General features: G+C 40.2%; 1 protein-coding gene across 7 annotated transcripts in view; it reads left to right on the plus strand.

The window, feature by feature from the left end:
• DCUN1D4 (defective in cullin neddylation 1 domain containing 4) overlaps positions 1–19585 on the plus strand; it is a 97878-nt gene that overhangs the window by 14446 nt on the left and 63847 nt on the right. For 5 of the 7 annotated variants that reach the window (XM_066384760.1, XM_066384761.1, XM_066384758.1 and 2 more), the window contains exons 2-3: positions 8644–8714; positions 8891–8930. The exons of 1 other annotated variant lie outside the window; for it this stretch is intronic. In XM_066384760.1, the coding sequence (XP_066240857.1) occupies positions 8644–8714; positions 8891–8930 (111 nt within the window). The remainder of the gene's footprint in view (positions 1–8643; positions 8715–8890; positions 8931–19585) is intronic. One more of the 7 variants, XM_066384755.1, reaches the window with a different exon arrangement.

Raw genomic sequence — 19585 nt, forward strand, 5'->3', positions numbered from 1 at the left:
TAGAACGGAGTGAGCGAGGACAGTGGAATGAGATGACTTAGGTCAGATGACTTAGATCATGTTGGGCTTTGTAAGGACTTGTTGAACACTTGGATTCTTTTGTTTTATGCTGCAGTAACATATCCGGAATCTCTGATTGAAATCAAAGGTCCTTTGCAGGTTGGCGGGGGTCTCCACTGGACATCATTGACATTTTCATCTTCTGTTTGTCGGAAACCCACAGGAAAGAAGGCCACTGTGGAGAAAGGAGAAAGGCAAACCTGAAGTGGCTCTCAACTATACTACCCCCTTGGCTTAAACAACAAAATTATTTTTAAATTGACATTTCAGGAGGATGGGCCATGAGAGGCCTAACCTTACACCGCTAGATCATATTCTTGTTCTGTCCCAGTAATGTTTAGCATGAGTGCTGATTTTGATAACCTTTAATTTTGTCCAATTCTGTTTCACTCTTTTAACAATAACATGGTCATTATTCTGTTACTCCAGTGTCCATGGCTCCCTCACCCCAAACCTTTACTGATACAGTTCATCATTTTCATTGTCATCAAAAAACAGTTATTGGCCCTGGCTGGTTGGCTCAGTGGTAGAGCGTTGGCCTGGCGTGCGGGAGTCCCGGGTTCGATTCCCAGCCAGGGCACACAGGAGAGGCACCCATCTGCCTCTCCACCCCTCCCCCCCTCCTTCCTCTCTGTCTCTCTCTTCCCCTCCCGCAGCGAGGCTCCATTGGAGAAGAGATGGCCCGGGCGCTGGGGATGGCTCCTTGGCCTCTGCCCCGGGCGCTGGAGTGGCTCTGGTCGAGACAGAGCAACGCCCCCGGAGGGGCAGAGCATCGCCCCCTGGTGGTCATAGCATCGCCCGTGGTGGGCGTGCCAGGTGGATCCCGGTTGGGCGCATGCGGGAGTCTGTCTGACTGTCTCTCCCCGTTTCCAGCTTCAGAAAAATTAAAAACAAACAAACAAACAAACAAAAAAACAGTTATTAACCCTGGCGAGGTAGCTCAGTTGGTTAGAGCATTGTCCTTATATGCCAAGGTTCTGAGTTCAATCTCCGGTCAGGGCACATAATAGAATCAACCAATGTACGTAAAAATAAGTGGAACAACAAATTGATGTTTTTCGTTCTCTCTAAAAATCAATAAAAAAGAAAAAGCAGTTATTAAGTACATAACTGTGCATAGTGCTGCATTAAAAACTTGTATATCTGAAAGCATTTACTCACTGATTGGTCAACCGGAGTTTAGCTAATAATAAAATACTTCTATGAATCTTCAGTGACTAGAAGAAAGAAGCACACGAAGTAGAAATAGCATGGGTGTAACTGGTGGTATCTTTTTTGCACATCTTCCATAAAAAAAAAAGATGGTAGGCTGTTTCAGATTTAGCCAGTTGTAATAACTTAAAAATATCATCCTACATTTGTGTGCTTGGTTATTAATGACTTTGGGTGGGAAATGCTGTTGCTCTTTTCCTTTTATAGTCATGGAAATAGATCAGTGTTCGGTCTGATTATAAATAAGCTAGTGTGGAGGAAAGGCTTTGGGTTGGGAACTGGAAGATGTGACTTACTCTCAGCTTGGCTATCGCTAGCCCTCTGACCTACTTGAGCTAATAAAATGAGGACAAGTGGACAAAAAGACATGCAACACAGCTCCTCTCATCTCCCAAATGCAGTCTTAGTGGTTTTTCCTTATGGCACAGTCACATTTTGTATAGAAGTTAGTGCTACGGTGTGAATGTAAGGTGACAATCACCCATATTAAAAATATCGCTGGAAATCTCTTCAGAAGGTGTCCCGCTGGAGATTGGCTCAGGAACGCCCATCACAGCCAGTTCTTCCCTCCAGCATTGGAACAGATCGCTGGCTCTTCAGCTGAGCACCAGCTGAAACAGCTGGCTTGTGTTTAGGGACCATGTTTTATGAAAAATACATCTTTAAAAACTAGACTCATACAGTGTTGTGAGATGCGTAAAATGTGATTGGCACATGGAAACTGAGTGACTGTGGGATTCATGGTGCCAGTATCTCTCCCTCCCTCCTATTTCCCCCAGGTGAATTTGTGTGAGTTAGAGGTGGATATTCTGTGGTCTCACTGTACTCAGGATTTTGACTCCATTGTACTGTTGATAATTATTTCCTGCCTCAGTCAACTGTCAGTAGTCTTCATTGAAAGCCCATTCTAAATCCGGGCCCCGATCATCTCTGCCACACACTTGCCATAGAACAGGCCTCCTAAACAACTCCTGATTCACACATTGCCATAGAACAGGCCTCCTAAACAACTCCTGATTCAAACACTGTTCATGGCGCCCAGGACTCAGTGCTTCTCCAACTTCTTCACCAGCCTTCCGCGATGGCAGAGGTTCTGTGAATGAGGTTCCTTTGGGTCCTGGAAGCTGAGCTCAGTGTAGTGAAGTTTATTCAGTCTTGTGCCATAATCCTGTTTTTTTTTTCCATGTGAAACTTTTATAGATGAGCTACCATTGAGTGGAATTGATGCTGCTCTAATGCGCCATGTTTATCTGTTACATTTGTGTATCTTCTGGTGGCTCAGTCGAAAATACTTAGGAGATTAAATCTAAACTCTGAAGCAGGATTCAGCCTTTTTTCTTTTTCTGACTTCCGCCTACCTTTTGAGTCTCCTCTTTTACCATGTTTCTCACATTTGGAGATCTAATGGTGTGGATGCACTGACATGCTCTGAACATACAGAATTTAGGTGTTGGTGTCTGTGTCTGCATGCACTTACTCATTGAGTGTTCATTGAGCACCTAATATGTGTCAAGTATTGTTCTGGGTGCTTAGGGACACAGCAGTCCTTCATGTGGCTCACATTCTAATGGAAGAAGAAGATGACAAATATATGACAATATCAGGCAATACTATAAAGAGAAGTAAAGCAAGGTAAAGTGATAAAGATGGAGGAGTCCTGTTTGTTGAGTGTGGAAGGTTTTGTAATAAGGTGATATTTCAGTTGCAGCCTGATGAAGAATGAGAGAAAGCCATGCTATTATTAGAGGAACTAGGGCTTAAGGCAACGAGAGCAGCATATGCAAAGTCCCGGAGGTAGGAGTGTGCTTGTAGTGGTCACAGAACAGCAGGAAGCTAGTTCACTGTGACTGAGAAGAGTGAGCGAGAGGAAGTTGAGTAGGAGATGAGATTGGATAGCTGGGTGGAGGGAGACTGCAGAGCCCTGAGTCCATGATAAGAACTTTTCTTTTACTTTGAGTGCCTTCTCTTTCCATCTGTAACTTTTTGGTGAAATTGGAATTAATTTTAATTTGTTCACGTACTAGCTAGTTGTCCTTGTATTTACTGAATAATTATCTTCCCCATCAATTTCAAATACAATTTTATCATGTATGTTGATTATATGTGTGTTTCTACATACATGCATGTATACACTGACAAACGACAGCTCAGGGGTCAAATCTAGCTTATTACTTAGTTTTTTAAAATAAAGTTTTATTTGAACACAGCCACACTCTTGTTCATGGATTGTTTATGGCTGCTTTTGAGCTATAATGGCAAAGTGGTTGTAACGAGATCATATAACCCACAAAGCCTAAAATATTTATGATCTGGCCCTCCGCAGAGAGCTTACCAACCTCCGCTTTAACCCATGTATCGATATATGATGGGCAAGTTCTTCCACATTCTTTTTCAATAATTTCTTGGCAAGTCTAGCATATTCATTCTCTCAGGTGAACTTTAGAACCAATCTGCCAAGCTTGTTTGACTCCCTCTCTTTCCCCACATCTTTCTTGAAGTGGGGAACTGGGAGACACAAAGAATAGGAATTTGATTGCATTTAATTTGTAGTTTGTCAAGGGAGATGTGTTTGCTTTATAATACTGGGTCTTTCTATTTCACGAATGTAATATCTCTACATTTATGTCTTTCAGTAAACTTACATTGTTTCTTCATTTGAATGTTGCATATTTATATTTATTCCTACATGTATTAATGCTTTTTGTTATTAGAATTGAGATCACCTCCCTGCTCTCATTTTTGAAGTGACTGTGGTATAAAGGAAAGGTTTTGTTTTTTATGCAAATTGTCTCTTTCTTACAGAAGTAAATTCCATTAGTACTGTAAATTTTTTAATTTGATTTTTTTTTTTTTTTTGGTTGATGGTCATTGTCCGAACTTACCTATAATTGCTTCATTCTGAATAGTTATATCTGTGTCTATATTGTGGGACTCTGAACCAAGGGTGGTGTGGTGGAATGACCTTTGACCTCCCAGTGATACTAATTTTTTTTATATATGTATTACGTACATCACAGCAAATGGTAATTACCAAAAACCAAAAACAACACACTAGAAACTTTATGCTCAGTCAGCCTTTCTTGGTAGTTTAAAAAATACCCAAAAGATAATTTAAGCAAGCTATTTATCAAGCAGGCAGGCTATGCCTTTTTAGTCATTTATTGCTTATAAGTACAGAATATAGAGTTTGCATGTCACACAGGGGAGTCAAACACAGTCAACTGCTTTACTGTGGAGAGCCATTTGATCATGGAATAAAGTTGACTCAATCTAGGATTTAGCCTTCAAAATTGAAATAGAAGCCAGAGATTTTTATGAATCAGTTAGTGCTTTTCCTAAATATGTTCTGCAAAGCACTTGATCTTTACTCTTAACATCTATTCCTTTAGGATGTGAAATCTGTTTCAGATTTTAAGTTCTGTTACTTGCCCTGAGCACTGAACAGATGAACCATAAATTTAATATGTGTTAACCTTTGTGGATTTATCTTTCAGTATCATTTTTGTCTTTTTCCTTGAATTTGTGTCTCCTCTTAAGCTTCTTTCTACCTTGGAGAAACTAAAGAAAATGTATTTATGTTGTTAGCTTCTTTTCTTTTTACTTTTTTTTCTGAAGTGATGACGAGGTTGCGATGATAGTAGACATCAGATATGGAAATGGAGACTTGCTGACATATATTACATGGTTTATGAAATGAACCTTTTTACTCTCATTGCCTATAAAGTAAAACTTCATGTACAGAACCTGGTCTTAAACACTTCTGTATATTTTTTCCACTGGGTGGAGATTATCTTCGATGATCGTTATGAACATTGTGGCGTACAAGTATAGCAGTGCCCTCATAGGCTGTGCACATGTACAGGCCGTGTGCCTCCATCGCAGAGGGAGTGAGTGCCAACCTTGGGGCTCCTGGGATAGGGCTTGATTGGACCTATGGAATTTAGAGGCCATTTTAGATAGCTGTGTGGTGTGGAAAACGGTGTACAGGGATATAGTGATAATTGATATCTTTTGTTGAACACTTATCATGGTCCAGGTATTGTAATCTCATTTTACAGATGAGGACATCAAATTTTGGTTAAAGAATTGGTAGACCCGAGATTTAAACCAGCTGTCAGACTCCAGAGAGAGAGAGGTTGTAAAGCAAAGTGGTATCTGAGCAGGAAGTGTGTGTGTGTGTGTGTGTGTGTGTGTGTGTGTGTGTGTGTGTGTGTGTGTGTGTTTGAAAGGATTTAGCAGTTTAACTTGTTTAGATATTCTTGTGTGAATTTTGACAGTTGAATCAACATCAACGTAATGAAAAAAGTATAGCATGGGAGACCAGGGGGACCTGGAAGCCACATTACTTGATGATCTATGGCAGGGGTCCCCAAACTTTTTACACAGGGGGCCAGTTCACTGTCCCTCAGACCGTTGGAGGGCCAGACTATAAAAAAAACTATGAACAAATCCCTATGCACACTGCACATATCTTATTTTAAAGTAAAAAAACAAAACGAGAACAAATACAATATTTAAAATAAAGAACAAGTAAATTTAAATCAACAAACTGACCAGTATTTCAATGGGAACTATGGGCCTGCATTTGGCTAATGAGTTGGTCAATGTGCTACTCTCACTGACCACCAATGAAAGAGGTGCCCCTTCCCTTCCGGAAGTGCAGCGGGGGCTGGATAAATGGCCTCAGGGGGCTGCATGCGGCCCGGGCCATAGTTTGGGGACCCCTGATCTATGGCAAATCCCTTTCTCTCTTCCCTCCTGTGAGGCCTCAGTTAAAAAAAAAAAAGAATCAAGGCTCTGGCCTGGTGGCTCAGTGGACTCAGTGAGTAAAGCATCCTCTTTGAGTGCTGAGGTCGCAGATTCTATCCCCTCAGGGCACATGCAAGAAGCAATCAATGAGTGTACAACAAAGCGGAACAGTGAGTCCACGCTCTACTCCCTCTTTCTCTCTCCCCCAACTTCCCTCTCTCCCCCAACTTCCCTCTCTCCCCCAACTTCCCTCTCTCCCCCACCTCCCCTCTCTTTCCCACCTTCCCTCTCTCCCCCACCTCCCCTCTCTTTCCCACCTTCCCTCTCTCCCCCATCCTCCCTCTCTCCCCCCCTCTCTCCCCCTCCCTCTCTCCCCCACCTTCCCTCTCTCCCCCACCTTCCCTCTCTCCCCCCTCTCTCCCCCACCTTCCCTCTCTCCCCCACCTCCCCTCTCTTTCCCACCTTCCCTCTCTCCCCCACCTTCCCTCTCTCCCCCACCTTCTCTCTCTCCCCCACCTTCCCTCTCTCCCCCACCTTCCCTCTCTTTCCCACCTTCCCTTCTCCCTCTCTCCTTTCTCTCTCCTTCCTGCCCTCCTCCTCCCTCCCAAATAAAAGAAAAAAAAGAATCAAGATTCTTAAGTTTTCTGTTTTTGTTTTTTGAAGGACCCAAGAGTTTAATTCAGGATTTAATTTCAAGATGATAAAGGAATGTGTTATTCGTCTTCCTGTTTTTGAAAAGCGAGTACAGAGGGGGCCTATGGCCTGGTAGTAGATGCGGGGGGGGGGGGGGGGGGGGGGGGGGGGGGGGGGGGGGGGGCAGTGTACTGGTAACTGATAAGCTCCCCATTGCCTCTTGCAGGTCAGGAGAGGGCTGTTGCTTCTAGCTTTAGAGATCTCTATCCATTTTATTAAGTATAAACGTAAGTAAGGAAATCCACACACACACATACATATAGTCACATACCCCTAAATACCGTACTTTAAAATTTCTCTGTGCAATGCAATGCACTAAATAAGATGGAAAAGGTTCTGTGTCACATTATGTCACCATTTACCTTGAGTATGGCTAAGCTATTTAAATGCCAAACAACACTTGTCTATATTCGAGGTCCATTTAGAGCTCGAGGCCCTGCTCTGGTAATCTCTCAGCCAAAAACTGGCGTTCTGTGGCCCATTGTCACTGGCTGTGACTGGGGTTAGGTGCTTGGCTGCCACCAGGTAGGCCGGAGCAGTATCTGTGTACGCGTACATGTATGGCCTGCTGCTCCTGACAATGGAGTGTGAATGTCAGGGCTCTGCTGCCTGCTGGCTCCTCTGCCCTGTAGGCCAGCCAAGACCTGGATTTCTGCCACGATGTAGAAAAGAAAGTAAAGCTTTCTAAATACTGGCAGGGAAATCAGCTACTTTCCAGATTCAGAGCAGCCACCCAGAGAGTCCAGTCCTGCTGCACAGACAGCTTGTACTGTTGTCTTCTCTTCATGTTTGTTCTTGGCATCTGATACGTGTCCCAAGTGAAATATTCCAGTGAAGGTGATGTTTTTTATTTTTTATCAGAATGGTATAACTTGGAGAGTTGCACTGTCTTTTCAAGGTTATTTTGAAGACCAAACTTATTAACCTTTATTATAGTAAAGAAAAGCAACTAATGGAAATCCTGGTATTTTGTGAAAATACATCTATTGATGCTAATTCAAATATGAAATTATTAATACTTACATACTTTTAATTCACTTTTACATATCCTAATGTATATGCAAGCCTACTTTATAAAAATCATTTGAAATTAGAAATTCAGAAGCCTAACAGTTTAACTGAAAGTTCTGTGTTGTGCAGGATTCTAAGATGGAGCAACTTAATTCTTATGTATATGATTTAGTGTGTAATTCTGCAACCATTGGAGACAGTTCAGTAGAGGCTTTGACTTGGACTTGTTTCTCTCTGAGTGGGATTTCTGATTCCGTGTTTCTGGTTCTGTGGCACATTTAACATTGTGGTACAAGTAACCATAGACACCATCACAGCGCTCAGCCTGCCAGACTCAGAGCTGGCAGGATAATTCTTTGATTTGCCTGTGTTTGACTAATGGAAGGGGGAGGGGCTTTGATTCCTCTTTTGCTCTCTAGGTTGTGTTAGAGCCAACAAAATAAATATATTGTAAGAACTGCCAAATGGTTGAGATGTTTTTCTATTATTTTTGTGTTGGGAGCTTGATATTTTACTAGCATTTCTGTGGGAGAGAAACGGAGAGAGAAAGGGAACATGTTTCATTTGAGATCTGTCTTCTGTTTGTGTAACTTGTTTAATTTGCTCAACAGTATTGATATTTTTCTATTAAGTTCAGGTTTATTGCTGGTAGGATTTTATCACTACTGAAGTATTTTATCTTACTATTCTATAAAAATTTCATGAACTTTAACATTTGGTTGGAAATTTAACTATTGCTAGGCTATTTTGAGGAGATAGGTCAGTAGTTGTATTTTATTTACTAAGTACCAAGTTCATGGAGATACTGTTGAATTGTATCAAAACACTTGTTGAACATCATGTTTGAGCTTTCTTTTTCTATAGTCTTTGTAGTATGGGAAATAAATGACACTGATTTTCCCTTTCTCTTTTTTAAAGACTTTCAGCTGAATTCTCATCTCTCAACACTGGCAAATATTCATAAGATCTACCACACCCTTAATAAGCTAGTAAGTCAATCTTTTAAAGACAAAACTACCACCTGTTTAAATAGTTATTTTAAATGTAGTTGATAAAAATTTAGGTTACAGATACTATGCTACTAGCTGCTTAAGAAAATACTGAATTTTAAAACTTGCTGTGATAGTATGTGATCTCTTGGTAACAGTGACCATATTTCTTGCAGAATCTAACAGAAGACGTTGGCCAAGACGATCACCAAACAGGTATCTGTAAATGCTAACAATACTCAATTTAAAATAAACGTCTTAATACAAAGTTACGCAAGAGAAATACTAGCTGAGAATGCTCAACGTTGTAATACATTCCATTAGCAAGTTGTTTCTTGGTGGAGAGTATTCCTTCCTTTTTTTTAAAGGGGCTGGATGAAGATTATCCCTAGTGGTTTCAGGATGTCTTTTCTCTACTGAAGTATTTTAGTTTATGCTAAAAAGTTACTATAGTAATGCAATTTGCAAGGCATTCTGTATTTGCTGAATTGAGATGAAAAATGATTTGATAGGTAGATAGGGTATATGTATGTGTTGTGTAGGCCCTGAGGTTTTATGAATGGGAAAATTGAAACTTGATTATTGTAAATGATTCTCTAGCCCTGTGGTTCTCAAACTTGAGTTAGCATTCTAATCATTTGGGGCAGGCTTATTGAAACACTGCTAGCTTCCACCCCCAGTGTTTCTGATCCTGTAGATTTAGGGTGGGGCCCTAGAGTTTTCCTGTCCTAACAAGCTCCCAGAGATGCTATAAGCAGGCAGTCTGGAGACTGCACTCCGAGAACCACTTCTCTAAACTGCTGATAATCATAATGTTTAGAAACTTGCACTGCATCTACAGTTACTAAAACTTCCAACAAAATTAAAGTATATTTAAATTTTTTGGGAAATTACCACAATAATATATAAATACACACTTGTTGGAGAATTTTGAATAGCATGAAAGTAAATTTGGGGTAAAAAGTGACATCTCCTGCCCTGGCCGGTTGGCTCAGCGGTAGAGCGTCGGCCTGGCATGCAGAAGTCCCGGGTTCGATTCCCGGCCAGGGCACATAGGAGAAGCGCCCATCTGCTTCTCCACCCCCCCCCCCTCCTTCCTCTCTGTCTCTCTCTTCCCCTCCCGCAGCCAAGGCTCCATTGGAGCAAAGATGGCCCGGGCGCTGGGGATGGCTCCTTGGCCTCTGCCCCCAGGCGCTAGAGTGGCTCTGGTCTTGGCAGAGCGACGCCCCAGAGGGGCAGAGCATCGCCCCCCTGGTGGGCAGAGCATCGCCCCTGGTGGGCGTGCCGGGTGAATCCCGGTCGGGCGCATGCGGGAGTCTGTCTGACTGTCTCTCCCCGTTTCCAGCTTCAGAAAAATACAAAAAAAAAAAAAAAAAAAAAAAAAGTGACATCTCCTAATGTCCTGAATCCCCAGTTTAGTGTTTGTTATTTTTATACATGCATATCTTTTTATAGTAGTGTTTTTTTATTTTAGCATCGATGAGGTCATACTGTATAGCATTGTTCTTTTTTCATTTAAGAGTATATCTTGGAAGTTGTTGGGATTTAAAATTCTCCTCACTCTCCCCTCCAAGTTGGTTCAGAATCAGTTGAAAATTCGGCACAAGATGGAGATTGAAGTAAAACACAGCTTAGTTGTGAAGCAAAAATGCAGAGGCTTTTCAGTATTTCACCTGCATCAGATAGCCTTACACTCAGTCACCACTGCAGCTAGATAAGCACAGAGTAGCATGCTCTGTTCCCTGTCTAGCCCCCCCTGCGACAGTGGAGGGTGTGAACTTCTGTTGGTAGGCCCATCTGGAAGGGAGTTCAGTAGGGGCTGGCCCCTCTGCTCAGTTCCTTCTCACCAGGCAGATCAGACCTGGCAGAGGCTGTCAGGAGTGTTCTAGAATGTCAGGCCACAGAGTCTATACTAGATCTTTTTGTTTCAGTAAATACAGATAATTCAAAGACAGTCAAAAGCCGTTTCCTTTATAATTTACAAGCAATGTTTGCACATGGTTTAAAAAGAAGTGTCGAAAAGGTATACAAAAAGTGAAGGTTTCTGTCCCATTTTATTTATATTACCCCAGCTTCCATTCCCACTAGTACTGCACATCTGACTCTGTAGACACAACCCTTACAGTCTTATATTTGTTTCCCAGGTGGTGGTGGTGATGATGGCATATTTTTTCCCACATACTGTACAAATGCACATCTGTATGTTTCTCTTGTTTGCCACTCAGTTTGTCTTGGAGATCTTCTCATCGTAGCACATTTATAAGCATTTGCTTTCTTTTTTTAATGAATGCCTAATTTTCTAATTCATGGATAGATCATAATATGTTTTTCTTGATATACATTTAAGTGTGTTTACTTTTAACTACTACCAATAATGCTGAAATAAAACTTTCAGCATTAATTTCAGTTTTAATAGTTAAGAAAAAAGCACACTTCTCTTCTGTTTTGGGACAGTTTGTTGGTAGGCTTTAGAGATTTTTTTAAACTTCAGAGTTAGTGTAGTTTTGATTTAAACTGAATCTTGTATTCATAAAGCCTTGAGTTGTCTTCCACTTAGCTGAGGTAAAAAAATCTCTAAATTCTGAATCTTGTACATTATGTAGTTAACTTTGAACTTTGTATTTAAATGACTATGGTTACTATAGTAATTTCACATTTAAATATTTAATCTGAATGTGGCAATTTAATAACTGGAAGTTATAATTAAGGATAATGAAAGTGGAAAGTGAATTTAATCTCATGCCTCCTCTTTCGCCTCCTGGAGACAGTGGATGTGTCTGATGTTTGGTATATGACATGCTGGTGCAGTGCCTGATGCCTTGTGAGTGCCTGTCAATGTCTCAATTTCTCAGAGCACTGGCCCCAGACAAGGCTTGCTGGGTAGATCCAGTCGGGCACAGGCAGGAGTCTGTCTCACTATCTTTCCTCCTCTCCCTTAAAAAAAAACAACAAAAAAAAACACAAAGTCTATAATGTTTGGAAATCTGAGAAAGTTAATCATTGTAATGCCTGTTCTAATCTCTTGGCCCAACAATAGTTTGAGCAACAGCTATTACACAGTACATGGAAGAGCCAAATGCCAGTGCAAAGAGGCCAGTATTTTCCTGTTCTGTCTCCTTTACCACTTTTATTTGGTGCTTTCAGTCTTCCACCAAAAAAACAATACCCTAAAACAGACAAAACAATGAGACAGACCGACAGGCAGTTAATGTTGGAGAAGAAGCCCAAAATACTGGCAGTGTGTAAAAAAATGCAGAAGGGACAAAAATAAAATGATGAAGGAAGATGATAGATCTTAGAAGTCAATATTATTTAATGATAAAGGAAAGGCAGTTCTTTTTTGCCTTAAATAGTAGGATAAAGATTGTGCATTCAGACACTAATAGTTTTATTCAAGCAAGCAAGTAATTCAGTGATCTGTTCAAGAAAATGAAATCAAATATTAGGTACTGGTAAGGTGCCTTAAATTGCCATCTGTTTATCAACCCAAATTACTCTATCTTTGTGACATTGTTCAGTAAAAAGTGAGGTTGAAAAAGCTATCTAAAAGGTATTGAAGTGGCACAATGGACCATGTAAAATGTTATTAAGTGGAACAAAGCGATACGATATAACAAAGTCACTAAAATGAAAAATTAGTAAGATTTTTGTATTGGAACATGTATTTATACTAAGTTCAGAAATGTCAGAAGACGTCTCTAGTATCAAAGACCTCTCATTTGGAGAGGACTAGAAATTAGGTACACAATTTTACGTGTCTTATAGAAAATGAATCCTGCACAGGACTTTTTTTAACTTGAGGCTCATGAGCAAATGATTTTAAAAAATAGAGGCAGTGGAGCACCCACTGAGACAGCATTTATTGAGAATCACTTACTTAGTTAAAGTACCAAGACAAGTTGCATATGAGACAGTGTAGGGCCTTTGGTCTGATTCAGGTAAACTCAGGTTGCTCTGGGACCAAATATTAAGATAGCTATGTTGGAAAATGTTGGCAGTATTTCCAATTGTTTAATGTGGAAGGAATGACTATATTCATTCAGTATCTGATTTATTTGAAAATTTAGTTGGTTAATAGAAGAACTTATTCTCTTTAAACACTGAACCAAAAAAGAAAGAAACCAGAACTCAAGTCATAACCCTTGGGTAAAAAATATAAACAATTTTTATTGCTTTCTTAAGGATCATATAAATATGAAAGCATCAAGAAAGAGCTTCTAATGATGGGAGAGTTGGGAGGGTTTTCATTTACTGTTTTTAAAGTGTTTTTTATCATTGCTTTTCCTTGGTGATTGTTAGACAATGAAAACTTGTAGCTCTGATCATTTTTAATGAATTTCTGAATTCCTTAAAGTTTATTAGAAAGTTGCTTTTATTTGAAATGGCAATAAAAAAAAGCCTTAATATAAATATTTTGCCTCTGCCTATAATGTCAGATTGTACTCAAGGTGATACTTCAAAGGGTTAAAATAGCTCATTCTTTGAAGCAGATAAACATTCCATAACATTTTTGTTTATATTATTTGCTTACTAAACTTTAAAAAAAAATGTTATTTACCCTGGCCAGTTGCCTCAGTGGTAGAGCATCGACCTGGCTTGTGGGAGTCCCAGGTTCGATTCCCGGCCAGGACACACAGGAGAAGCACCCATCTGCTTCTCCACCCCTCCCCCTCTCCTAACTCTCTGTCTCTCTCTTCCCCTCCCGCAACCAAGGCTCCACTGGAGCAAAGTTTGCCCGGGTGCTGAGTATGGCTCTGTGACCTCTGCCTCAGGCACTAGAATGGCTCTGATTGCGGCAGAGCGATGCCCCAAGATGGGCAGAGCATTGCCCCCTGGTGGGCGTGCCAGGTGGATCCCGGTCAGGCGCATGCGGGAGTCTGTCTGACTGCCTCCCCGTTTCCAGCTTCGGAAAAATACACACACACACACAAAAATAATAATTTTATTTAGACCATTAATTTTAACAGGGTGACATTGGTCAACTAGAGCACATAGATTTAGAGAAAACATCTCCAGATCATTTTGACATTCAATTATGTTGTATACCCATCACCCAAAGTCAAATCGTCCTCTATCACCCTTCATTTGGTTTTCTTTAAGCTCCTCCCCTCCAACCACCCCCACCCTCTCCTCCTTTTCCCTCCTCCTGGTAATCACTGCACTCTTACCTATGTCCATGAGTCTCAGTTTTGTGTCCCACCTATGTATGGAATCATACAGTTCTTAGCTTTTTCTGATTTGCTTATTTCACTCAGTATAATGTTATCAAGGTCCATCCATGTTGTTGTAAATGATTCTATGTCATCATTTCTTATGGCTGAGTAGTATTCCATTGTATATATGTACCACATCTTCTTTATCCAATCTTCTATTGAAGGGCTTTTTTTTTTTTTAAATAAATAAATTTTTATTAATTTTAATAGGGTGACATCAATAAATCAGGGTACATATATTCAAAGAAAACATGTCCAGGTTATCTTGTCATTCAATTCTGTTGCATACCCATCACCCAAAGTCAGATTGTCCTCCGTCACCTTCTATCTAGTTTTCTTTGTGCCCCTCCCCTTCCCCCTCCCCCCCTCCCTCCTTCCCTCCCCCCATCCCCTGTAACCACCACTCTCTTTTCCATGTCTGTTAGTCTCGTTTTTATGTCCCACCAATGTATGGAATCCTGCAGTTCTTGTTTTTTTCTGATTTACTTATTTCACTCCATATAATGTTATCAAGATCCCACTATTTTCTTGTAAGTGATCCGATGTCATCATTTCTTATGGCTGAATAGTATACCATGGTGTATATGTGCCACATCTTCTTTATCCAGTCTTCTATTTTTTTTTACAGTGATTAAAGCCTTTAAGTAAACTCTTGGCCAATACAGCAAGAATTTGTAAAAGAGTAGTGTCCTTAACATGTTCACCAAGTCCAAGTTAGGCCCAACACCATGCCAAATCCCTGAAAAATGCAACCCAACCCCAGTTCAGTCTGTTAGGAGCTGTCTCTAGGAGCAGGAGTCCAGGACAAGTCCACCTCCAGGAAAAGTCCGCATGGCACTGGAATTGTCACAATTCTATACTTTGCAGCTCACGTCCAAGTTCCAATGACCGCTGCTTCTAGCTGGTAATGATTCAGGTAGACTGGAAAAGCCATCTGCAGCATGTGTGGAGATGGAGCTTCTGTTCTTCTCTGCCTAGAGAGATGAGACCAGGTTGCTTTTCCCTGGAGCTCTGCGACTGTGGCATGGTAAAGAGAACCTTGGGATACACTAAGCTGGGAAAGAGAGCTCTAAATTAGGATTAGGTCCCAGCCTGAAATATGAATGGGGCATAGGGGGTAGGAGGAATAAAGGAAACACTATATATTAAACAAAGCAGCAGAAAATAGGACTATCAACACCCACAACAGAGATCTTCGAGGGAAGAATAAAAAACCTGTCTATTCAGGCAAGACATAGTTAAGTGGCCCTTGTGCAAATGAGATCAGTTTACCTGCTTCTTGGAAGAAATACCCTAGGCTTGTCCACAGTGTCGTAGAGGGGCTGACGGCCCTGGGCCCTGAAGGGCTTTTTGGTTGTTTCTATGTCTTGGCCACAGTGAACAATGCTGCGGTGAACATGGGGCTGCATGTGTCTTTAGGTACCAATGTTTTGAGTTTTGGGGGTATATACCCAGTAGAGGGATTGCTGGGTCATATGGTAGTTCTATTCTTAATTTTTTGAGGAACCACCATACTTTCTTTTTTTTTTACATTTTTTTTTTTTTTTTTGTATTTTTCTGAAGCTAGAAACAGAGAGAGAGACAGTCAGACAGACTCCCGCATGCGCCCGACCGGGATCCACCCGGCACGCCCACCAGGGGCGACGCTCTGCCCACTGCTCTGCCCACCAAGGGGTGACGCTCTGCCCCTCTGGGGCGTTGCTCTGCCGCGACCAGAGCCACTCTAGCGCCTGGGGCAGAGGCCAAGGAGCCATCCCCAGCGCCCGGGCCATCTTTGCTCCAATGGAGCCCTGGCTGCGGGATGGGAAGATAGAGACAGAGAAGAAGGAGGGCGGGGGGGTGGAGAAGCAAATGGGCGCCTCTCCTATGTGCCCTGGCCGGGAATCGAACCTGGGTCCCCTGCACGCCAGGCCGACGCTCTACCGCTGAGCTAACCGGCCAGGGCCCATACTTTCTTCATTAGTACATAATGGTTGTACTAATTTACATTCCCACCAACAGTGAATGAGGGTTCCTTTTTCTCCACAGCCTCTCCAACATTTGCTATTACCTGTCTTGTTGATAATAGCTAATCTAACAGGTGTGAAGTGGTATCTCATTGTAGTTTTGATTTGCATTTCTCTAAAAGCTAGTGAAGATGAGCATCATTTCATGTATCTATTGGCCATTTGTTTTTTTGCTGGTGGTGGTATTTTTTTTGTTGTTTTTTTTGACAGAGACAGAGAGAGAGAGAGAGGGATAGACAGGGACAGACAGACAGGAACGAAGAGATGAGAATCATCAATCATTAGTTTTTTGTTGTGCATTGTGACACCTTAGTTGTTCATTGATTGCTTTCCATATGTGCCTTGACCACGGGCCTTCAGCAGACCAAGTAACCCCTTGCTCGAGCAAGTGACCTTGGGTCCAAGCTGGTGAGCCTTTGCTCAAACCAGGTGAACCCGCACTTAAGCTGGCGACATCAGGGTCTTGAACCTGGGTCCTCAGCATCCCAGTCCGACACTCTATCCACTGTGCCACCGCCTGGTCAGGCTCTATTGGCCATTTGTATTTCTTCTTGGGAGAAGTGTCTGTTCATGTCCTCTTGCCATTTATTTTATTGGGTTGTTTGCTTGTTTGTTGTTGAGTTTTGTGAGTTCTTTATATATTTTGGATATTAGCCCCTTATTTGAGCTGTTGATCGAAAATATCATCTCCCATTTAGTTGGCTATTTTGTTGTCAGTTTCTTTCACTGCACAAAAGTTTTTTAGTCTGATGTAGTCCCATTCATTTATCTTTGCCTTCACTTCCCTTGCCTTTGGAGTCAAATTCATAAAATGTTCTCTGTGGCCAAGGTCCATGTGTTTAGTACCTATGTTTTCTTCTATGTATTCTATTGTTTCAGATTTTATATTTAGGTCTTTGATCCATTTTGAATTAATTTTTGTACAAGGAGACAAACCATAGTTGAGTTTCATTCTTTTGCATGTGGCTTTCTAGTTTTCCCAGCACCATTTATTGAAGAGGCTTTCTTTTCTCCCTTGTGTGTTTTTGGCTCCTTTGTCAAAGATGATTTGACCATATATGTATGTGGTTTTATTTCTGGGCTTTCTATTCTGTTCCATTGGTCTGAGTGTCTATTTTTCTGTAATACTATGCTGTTTTGATTATCATGGCTCTGTAGTATAATTTGAAGTCAGGTATTATAATGACCCCAGCTTCATTTTTTTTCCTTAGAATTACTTTGGCTATTCAGGGTTTTATGTTCCCATATAAATCTGATGATGTTTTGTTCCATTACTTTAAAAAATGACATTGGAATTTTGAATGGAATTGCATTAAATTTGCTTTGGGTAATATGATTATTTTAACTATGCTTATTCTTACTCTCCAAGAACAAGGAATATTTTTCCATTTCATTGTGTCTTTTTCAGTTTCCTTTGACAATGCTTTGTAATTTTTATCATATAGGTCCTTTATATCCTTTGTTACGTTTATTCCTAGATATTTTATTTTTTTGTTGCAACCGTAGAAGGGATTATTTTTTTGAGTTCATTTTCTTAAGTTTCATTGTTGGCATTTAAGAAAGCAATAGATTTCTGTATGTTAATTTTGTATCCTGTGACCTTACTGTATTGGTTTATTGTTTCTAATAGTCTTTCTGTGGAGTCTTTGGGGTTTTCTATATACAGGATCATATCATCTGCAAAAATTGAAACCTTTACTTCTTCTTTCCCAATATGAATGCCTTTTATTTCTTTCTCTTGTCTGATTGCTCTGGCTAGAACTTTAGTATTACTGAATAGAAGTGGAGAGTAGGCAGCCTGGTCTTGTTCCTGATTTTAAAGGAAAAGTTTTCAGTTTTTGCTATTTAATGTGATGTTAGCTGATGGTTTGTCATAAATGACCTTTACTATGGTGAGGTATTTTTCTTCTATACCCATTTTGTTGAGTGTTTTAAACATAAAATGATGTTGTATGTTATCAAATGCCTTTTCTTCATTTATTGATAGGATCAATGGTTTTGTTCTTTGTTTTGTTGATATGGTATATTATGTTGTTTTACATATGTTGAACCATTCTTGTGATTCTGGGATGAATCCCACTTGATCATGGTGAATTATTTTTTTAATGTGTTGTTGTATTCGGTTTGCTAGTATTTTGTTTAGGATTTTTGTAACTGTATTCATTAGAGATATTGGTCTGTAGTTTTCTTTTTGTGTGTTGTCCTTGCCAGGTTTTGGTATAAGGGTTATGCTGGCCTCATAAAATGTGTTTGGAAGAGTTGCTTCTTCAATTTTTTGGATGACTTTGAGTAGGTTGAGAACCACATCTTCTTTGAATGTTTGATAGAATTCACTAGGTATAGCCGTCTGGCCCTGGACTTTTATTTTTGGGGAAGTTTTTGATAGTTGTTTCTATTTCCTCCCTGCTTATGGGTCTGCTCTAGGCTTTCAACTTCTTCATGATTCAGTCTAGGATGATTATATTGTTCTAGGAATTTATACATTTCTTCTAGATTGTTAAATTTAGTGGCATATAGTTTTTCATAGTATTCTACAGTAATCCTTTGTATATCTATGATATCTGTGCTTATTTCTCCTCTTTCATTTTGGATTTTGTTTATATGAGAATTGTTTACTTGGGCTCTCTTGTTTGTTCATATAAGCCTGTAATTATATGAACTTATCTCTTATTACTGCTTTTGCTGCATCCCAGAGATTCTGATATGTTGTGTTGTCATTTTCATTTGTCTGTATATATCTTTTGATTTCTGCTTTTATTTCTTCTTTGACCCAGTCGTTTTTTAGAAGTATGTTGTTTAATTTCCACATTTTTATGGGTTTGTTTACTTCTTTTTTGAAGTTGAATGCTAGTTTCAAAGCTCTATGGTCAGATAATATGCTTGGTATAATTTCAGTCTTTCTGAATTTGTTGATGTTAGTATTGTGTCCCAACATATGGCCAATTCTTGAGAATGTAACATGTACACTGGAGAAAAATGTATACTCTGACGTTTTGGGATGAAATGTCCTGTAGATGTCTCATATCTAATTGTTCTAGTGTTTCATTTAAGGCCAATATTTCTTTACCAATTTTCTGTTTGGATGAACGATGTAGAGCTATCAGTGGTGTATTGAGGTCTCCAAGTATGATTGTATTTTTGTCGGTTTTTATTTTTAGATCAGTTAGTAGATGTCTTATATACCTTGGTGCTCCTTGGTGTGATGCATATATATTAAGAAGTGTTATGTGTTCTTGAGTCAGTGTCTCCTTTGTCATTATGAAATGATCATCTTTGTCTTATAGTCAGCATTGTTAGATATGTGTATAGCTACACCTCCTTTTCTTTGGATATTATTTGCTTGGAGAATCATTTTCCAGCCTTTCACTTTGAGTCTGTTTTTATCCTTATAGCTTAGATGTGTTTCTTTGCCTTTTAAATAAATTTTTATTAATGGTAATGGGATGACATTAATAAATCAGGGTACATATATTCAAAGAAAACATGTCTAGGTTATTTTGTCATTAAATTATGTTGCATACCCCTCGCCCAAAGTCAGATTGTCCTTCGCCACCCTCTATCTAGTTCTCTGTGCCCCTCCCCCTCCCCCTAACTCTCCCCCTGTCCTCCCTCCCCCCACCCCTGGTAACCACCACACTCTTGTCCATGTCTC

Source organism: Saccopteryx leptura, chromosome 5 (assembly GCF_036850995.1).
Source record: "Saccopteryx leptura isolate mSacLep1 chromosome 5, mSacLep1_pri_phased_curated, whole genome shotgun sequence".
Taxonomy (NCBI): Eukaryota; Metazoa; Chordata; class Mammalia; order Chiroptera; family Emballonuridae; genus Saccopteryx; species Saccopteryx leptura.